Consider the following 7500-nt stretch of genomic DNA (forward strand, 5'->3'; position numbering starts at 1 on the left):
ACCTAAACCTGAATGTCAACATGCATGCAAGAGGAAAAGCCCTAGCCAGCAGGCAGGGTTGAACCAGGACCTTGTTACTGACTGTGACCGATTATACATTATAAGTTTGAATAGGTTCTCACATTTAGGGAGTCCTGTGTGATTTGTCTTGTTTACTAATTTTCCGGTCCTCAATAGGGGTGTAAAAAAATATAAACAAATATAATATCCTGATATTTTATTTCGGGAAAGCCACGACTTCTAGATAGCAGTGTTGTAAATTTAAACTGAGAACTATGATACTAGATGTTACACAGACTGTGTAACATACAAATGCAGATTCCACTGTTCTGGCACAGGTTTTACTAATAATGGCTAATGGCTTTGTTTAATTAGCTATGAAAATATAACTTGGAGACATTTGTTTGTGCACATTATACAGTAAAACCCATCTTAAGTCCTCTGTGCACGTCAAAAATTGTTCTCAGTTTTGGTGTTTACAAACAGCTCATACCTCGACAGTTATGATCTGTTTTGTATATACACAAAACAGCTGCCACCAGACACAGGCATGGCCATTGAAACACCAAAAAACCAAGGGAAGCTAACCTGAGCATGCTCAGTGGAGACACTGTTACAAAATGGCTTTCGAAGAAAATGTCTCTATTATATGATACGATACGATATTTGCACCATAAATGTGTTGTTCTGAAGATGTTGATTTCTTATTCTTGTGCAGCATGGTTTTATTCAGTCAGCCTGCACTGAGAAAATCCACTGTCTACTCTCATATCTGTAGCAGCAGCAGCAGCCAGGCATGCAAACACCATTCAAATCTAACCTTGTCAAAGTCCTCTTTCAAGCCCATGCAAATCACCAGGACCACAGGTGCAAAGAACAGTTGAGAAATATAATTTTAAGCCTCTTCCATGGAAAACCAGAGCATCCTCATGCACAGGTGTGATGCCAGAGCGCATATTGAGACAGCAAATGCCAGAAAATTAAAGTAGTTTTAAACTGCATCCATTCATTCTGTGTTTATCTCAGTGTCAGTTCTCACCTTCTTGAACGCCCTCCTCTTCGAGCTAGCATCCTCTCCTTCGCTGAAGACATCATCGCTCTCTGCTGAGGAGAGGTTGATGGAGGAGCAGGAGGAGGTGGAGGAGGACGATTTCATAAGCTTGGAGAGGATTGGATGTGGGGAGGACCACTGATGTGTTGTGGAGCCCGCTGTCATTCCTGGCAGCTCCCCAGACCCGTCATCCTCTAGGGTCACCCCACTCCCCTCGTTCTCTCCCTCTACTGCTGAAACAGGAGAGCTCTTTCGCTCTTCATCCTCGTCTTCTTTTCTCTCTATCTCAAAACTCGAGTTTCTACCTCTCCAGTGTTTCCACTCACTGTTTGAGCCCCCTTCCCTTTCCTCATCAGCATGCTCCCTCTGTCTTACAGTCTCTTCTACCCTTCTTTTTCCACTCCACCTTGCACTGTCCCATCCATCTGGATAAACTTCATAGCTGCCCCATAACCTCTCCCTCCTCTTCGTCTTCCATTTTGCCTTCACCTCATTCCTTGCATGTCTTGTCTTCAACTCGAAGGCCTCTTTTCTGTCTTGGCCGGAAACTCCCTCACTCCCATCTTCCCTCATCATGTCATCATGTCCGAGAGAGGATTGGTGAGTGATGCTCAACTCTGAATTGAGCTCTTTGTCCTGCTCTCCGTCTTCTCCAAGTCCACCTATGCACTGACTGTATGGGGGGAAACTTTTTGTGGACTGGAGTTTTGGTCTGGATCTCACTCTGACCCTCCTGCAGCTGCTGGAAGGGTTGTCACTGATCGTCAGATGTTGGTGGGTCTCATCTGATAGTCCGGCAGAAAAGTCATTATCCATAGTTTGCTTGTTCTCTGTCTCAGTCTGAATTCCCTCCATGGGGTTATCATCTGTCATGTCCATTTTTGAGTCCAGTGTGGAGCGTATCGGCAGCATGGGCCCAACATGTGCTTGTACAAAACAGGGAAATGTTTACAAGATATTTTGAATATGTTTGAGGAAATGAATTTACAAGTCCAAATGCCACTCTAACACATACTCAGCAGTATTTTGAAGCACAAATAGAAAAATAAAAACTACAAATTATCATATGTGTCTTACCTTGCCTTACCTTACCTGTGCCTTCCACCTGTTCTGTCTGTTTCTGTGATAGAAAGCTCTGTGCCTATCGGTAAGCTACATCACTCTCTCATTCTCTCTGCTGGTGCCATATTTTGCATGCAGTGACGTTATTGCAGTAAGTTTCCAAAGCTTCATCCAGCCAACTGTGCCGTGGGCCAACAGGAGATCCAGGAATGACAGATGAGACTGTCAGATAGCAGGGTGGAAATAGAGTAAGGTGTCCTCCTACCAAATATGAGTATGCTTTGTGCATTAACTGTTTTAGGGCAGTTTTTCCTGACAACACAAAAATGTAACCAAATAGTCTGATGAACAAATTTTTAGCAGGTTTTATTGCAACAGTTAAACAGAATGTCTTTTAGAATGAATTGACAAGTAATGTACATTTTAAAGATATTTTTATATAGTGAAAAAGATGCAAATGCTTTAATCACAATTTTATAATTGCTCAAGTAACAAAATAACATTTCCGCCAGCGTGATGGTTATAACTTGCATTAAAAGAAACAGCTCCATAATCTAACATTTAGCTGAAACAGGTAAATAGGAACTTCAGCCAGTCAGTGTTTAGTATTTTGATATATTTTTGTGCATGCACTTACCCCAAGCGTATGGAGACCCAATGTTCAATATTAGATACATAAATATGAAATAAATATTTTAATGAATAAGCATATATATATATGAAAATATGAAATTATTAAATCAATTTTCATTACACTCACTGTTGTACTGTTGGTCATTTTTATTTTTTTATTTCCTTCACAGTACCAATTTTACTTGTGAGTGTTCATTTCATAATACCACTTTTCATCACAAAGTCTATGTCTGTTAATCAAGACAAGACTGATACAGATTGGCTAAGCACTCATTATACGAGTCACATCGGTGGCTCTGCCCCATTTGTCTTGACTGAGAGACAAAGGAGTGTCATTATGAAAGAAAATTAACTTTAAGGGGGAAAATTGCATTGTGAAATAAAAACAGAACTCAGATGAAAGAACTTCTGAAATAAAAAAAACAATGGAATTAAATAAAATGACCTGCAAAAAACTATGGTACTGTGAAAAGAAGCAGGATGAAATGACAATTTACAATATTCTCTTGAGTTTAAAAAATTCAAGGTTACATTACATATTTGGTCTCTGTTCATATTCACATGCTTATTTATTTAATAATGTCTAATAAAGGTAATAAATGGGCACTGATAATGACAGATTTGTAGTTAGTTCCCTAAATCACAGGGTCCTAATATTAAAGCTGAAGCACCAGTGACAGGCAGCTCAAACAGAGCAGCTCAGGTCATCCCCCAGCATATTTGTCAGTGCCATATCAATGCTTTCTTTCATTCTCAGCCATATATTTCTCTTAAATCTTCATCCTTGCATCTTGCTATCAAGATGGCTCTCCACAGTTCCCCCTTCTCCATTATTAATAGCCTCAGGCTGCCCCTGATTCATTTACTTCAATCTGACCATGTATCTCTCTGTTGTGCACCTCTGTGCCATAGCCAAAGTGCAAATGGGGCTTCTCCTGACTCAGATTTGTGGGGGTTATCTGGAGGGGACCCAGCAGCTCTGCAGCACCTGTCAAGGAATTTATTCTTGTAGTCAGTACAAAGTGACTGATGTAAACAACTTGAATAATGTTAAAATTCTCTGCGCCTGTGTTTTTGTACCTGCAACAGCATCCTTTTCATCCTCTTGCTGGTTGTTGCTCATGTTCATTTCCCTATCTGACAGCAATCCATCTGTTCTGAGCTGTAAACAACAAGGAAAACAAGCACATAGAGCCTGGTGAGTTTGAGGTATAACTCCTGAGAGGTGTCTGGTAATAATTCACACTCACTTAAACACAAACTCAAGCCTGAAGCTAAAGACAAGTCAAATATTGTCTGCAGTAATGGGCCTCTCCTCTCACCTGCGTTGGAGCCCATTCCACGCTCAACAGCAGCCTCATGTAGCTGAGGAGGAAGAGGAGACTGAGGAAGATGAAGTTACTGGACACACCCACCAGGGCAGATAGGAGAGGGAAGTTGAACAACAAGTATCTGACAAAAGGAAATCAAAGGAAAGGCGTTATAGCATGACAGTAAATGTGATGTGATGAGGTGTTAGAAAAGGATGTTATCCCACTTTCTCTCAGTTTGACTCCAACTTCTATGCCAGTAGGTGTTTTTCATTCATTTCCTTCAGCAACCCATAGAGAAAACATCTGAACATGTTGTATTTCACGCCACTGTGGGCTGTAAGTGTAGGTGGAGACAAAAGAGAATGAGTTTTTCCAGTGAAGAAAATGTGAGTTGCTTTTTTCCATCTAAACTGTCTATTGTTAAAGCCGTTGAATTCTGATCTAATGAGGCTGCTGTTGTTGGATAAATGTGTGTGTCTACGATAGATTTTCTGTGTGTCATTGTTGAGTGTTGTTGAAATTAATGAAGCCCTTACTTTTTCAAAAAGGACTGTCTATTGTTTAATGAGATAATCTATTCAGCAAACTATATATTGCAGCCTCACTTTCTTCTCTGTAATGTTTCATCATCAGATAAACTGCATGTTACTGTCAGCTCTCCCATGAAGCATGGGGTACACATCTTACCTAATGCCAGTGAAATGTGCATAAATGTAAAGATGAGACGAGTAGATCTGCACTTTGTTGGACAGGATCTCAATGACGGCCGTAACCGAGGGGATATACTGTACATAAATAAAAAACCTGTTAGGTAGACTTCAATAGAACAATGGCTTTCTATTGAAGCACACTCACACATTCACATTCACAAAGCAGTGCAGGACTCACAGGGTCGTCTGTGTAGTCTGAGAAGAGCTCCACCTCCAGCATTTGTTTCTGCTCAGCGGCTCCACTCAGAAAGGCTGGGAGGAAGAGCAGCGTTCCCAGGTGCCTCAGCAGGTCTGAACGGTATCGCAGCATGCTCTGACCACAGCAAGAAAACACAAGTCACCCTGACATTTAAACCATCACAGGTCACAGTCTCCTGGGGATTCATGAATCTGATCTTTTCTTACAAATGTATGATGCCACATCCCCAAGAGATGTTGTGGTTGAGGTTGTCTGCTCAGTTTAACAAAGGCTCATCTCAGCTGATTCCTTCCATGACCCAAAAAATACAAACCCTTGTCCAATGTTATTAAGTGCAATACAATACTTCTGAAATTTCAGTTGTTGTTTAAAGTCAACTTTTTTGACTGTGCTCTATGGTGAGTTTTAGGATTTCACTTAAAGGTTCTAGTTTGTGAGGTGGATTAGTATATGGGGGTGTATGAATATTCAAATATCAACTGCAGTCCAATACAAAAACATCACAAAGTGCCAGAATAGTGCCAGGATGCAAAAAAAGTATTTATTAGAGGGCTGTTGCACATGTTTGCATTGCCAGATCACTTAGTGTTTAATAAAGTAATTTAAGTCCCCCTTATATTTCTAAATTCACTGTATTTGTATCAGTCATTAGTTCACATGTTTGTCCTGTCATCTCAGTCACCTGAGCACTGAGATCACCTTCTGTTGCACTGGAGCTCCGCAGCAAGCATAAGCAGCCCTAATCTGGCTCTGATCAGGCTTAGTGATTAAAAGGTTATTGTGCGTCAGAGCTGTACTCACAAAGCGAGAGCTGGTGGCGGACAGCAGTTGTCTTGTCTGAGAAACACACAGCAATGCAACAGTGAATCAGTGGAGTTTGCAGCAACTAGTAATGAAGCACTATTTGATAGTATGTACACATTAGGCCACAAAGAAGCTGAACAAATGTTAGTGCAACTTACAGAGCGAGCAGAGGAGGCAACTTGGCCTCCATCCCGAGAGAAACAGACTGTCTTGATCATGAACATGCCCAGCTCCCGATTGGACGGAGAATCAGGCATCTCCAGCTGTAGGGAGATCCGATAGGCCTGGCCGAATGTCAGCACCTGCGTTGGCGTCATAGAAAGTTTACAGATTATTTAATACTCAGACAGAGATCGATGCATACACAGGTTCATACATACGTGCTTCTTGTTCTTCATCAGAGAGACGTTGGCGACTGGATAAGAGCACAGAAAAGAGGCAGGAGATTCACAGTCTGTCCTACAGACAAAAACAGGAATGAGTGCAAGAAAGAGGGAGTCAAACACACACTAACTGTAGCCTGTGTTTTCCTGATGCAGCTGGACTTTACATATTCACCTGTAGTGATAGTGCACAGGTGTGGAAAATGCTGCCGTGGGCATGTAGGAGTAATAGAAGCTCCCATATAAAAAGGCAGCAATCCAGAGGAGCAGGAAGACCATAGAGAACACAACAATGGTCTGTATGACCGTCTGACGGGCACGTGACATCGCCATGACAACAGCATCCCGGAGCCTCAGCAACGCCCGACCAATGAGGACAGATGGTTCTCTGTCATCTCCTGGACGCAAATAACTTTCTTGATTCATAATACCAGGAACAGCTGCAAAACCACAGACAAAAAAATAACCCAGAAAGGTAAATTCAACCACATATAATATATAAGTAATAAAAGGGATCATAACTTCAATGTCATCCAAACAGTTATCTGGTTCTTGTGAAAAACAAGACAGAAATATAGATCAAACATTGTCTGTTTACAGAACTCAGCATGGTTGATTGGGTGATCATGATCTCATGAAGCCGTGGACACAAACACCACTTTGAAACTACTGAGAGCCACGAAACCACTGAGTCCAATGTGAGTCACAAGCAGAGGCCTTTTTATATCAGATGACTCTAAACTGTGTGAACTGACACTCTGATTGTATTACATGTATCGAGAAGCACAGAACTACCAAATGAATGTCAGTTTGTTTTGACACAATATGTATTGTGTAATAATGTTGGTGGATTAATGGTGTTTATCACTTTTCTCCATTCCATTAACTTAAGATATGAATCATTAAAAGAGGAAGGGCGTTATCACTTGCTCAACCCATAAATGAACACTGGCTTGTAGATTTCCAGATCAAGAGTTATGCTGGTAAGGATTATACTGTTGGCAAACTAAAGCATTTCTAACTCAGCATCAAAATCTAAATGTCAAGAAAACAGTTTAATTAAAATGTCCATGTAGTATCTAACAGCAACATGTCTGCACTCTGTCTGTCTATAAAAAAAACTCACCTCTGGCCAAGTATGAGCTGTTAGGAAATCACTTCTCCTTCCCTCGAAGTCTCTTGCTCGCTTGACACTGTCTTGATGAAATGTTGTGAACAGAAAACCCCTACAATAACTTATCCTTAGCTCCTAAAAAGCTGCCATTGGACAGGGTTTAGCCCATCCCATCTGAAGAGAGATGCTGCTGCCAACTGGAACAGAGTTCTCAGTGTTGAACATGACACT

The 7500-nt window shown here is 41.1% G+C and overlaps 2 protein-coding genes across 3 annotated transcripts in view; both read right to left on the reverse strand.

Moving 5' to 3' along the window:
* Window positions 1-2249, reverse strand: part of si:ch73-22a13.3 (inositol-trisphosphate 3-kinase A) — a 5753-nt gene extending 3504 nt beyond the window's left edge. Inside the window, exon 1 of the mRNA XM_035668843.1 lies at window positions 1040-2249. Within this exon, the coding sequence (XP_035524736.1) occupies window positions 1040-1963 (924 nt within the window). The 5' untranslated portion in view covers window positions 1964-2249. The remainder of the gene's footprint in view (window positions 1-1039) is intronic.
* A 197-nt stretch (window positions 2250-2446) lies between these two features.
* LOC118333276 (seipin-like) lies at window positions 2447-7424 on the reverse strand. Of its 2 annotated transcripts, XM_035668844.1 has the most exons (10): window positions 7282-7424; window positions 6331-6595; window positions 6153-6231; window positions 5931-6074; window positions 5770-5805; window positions 4948-5082; window positions 4747-4844; window positions 4069-4198; window positions 3827-3908; window positions 2449-3734 (listed from the first exon to the last, which is right to left on the reverse strand). In XM_035668844.1, exons 2-10 carry the CDS (start codon window positions 6579-6581, stop codon window positions 3589-3591), a joined length of 1101 nt encoding a protein of 366 aa, XP_035524737.1. In that variant the 5' UTR covers window positions 6582-6595; window positions 7282-7424; the 3' UTR covers window positions 2449-3588. The 2 variants fall into 2 exon arrangements, with proteins under 2 accessions (XP_035524738.1, XP_035524737.1); XM_035668845.1 differs by lacking the exon at window positions 5770-5805 and having other exon boundaries at window positions 2447-3734.
* Between the last annotated feature and the right edge of the window lie 76 nt (window positions 7425-7500).

Source organism: Morone saxatilis, unplaced genomic scaffold, assembly GCF_004916995.1.
Source record: "Morone saxatilis isolate NCDOM2014 unplaced genomic scaffold, NCSU_SB_2.0 Contig22, whole genome shotgun sequence".
Lineage (NCBI taxonomy): Eukaryota > Metazoa > Chordata > Actinopteri > Moronidae > Morone > Morone saxatilis.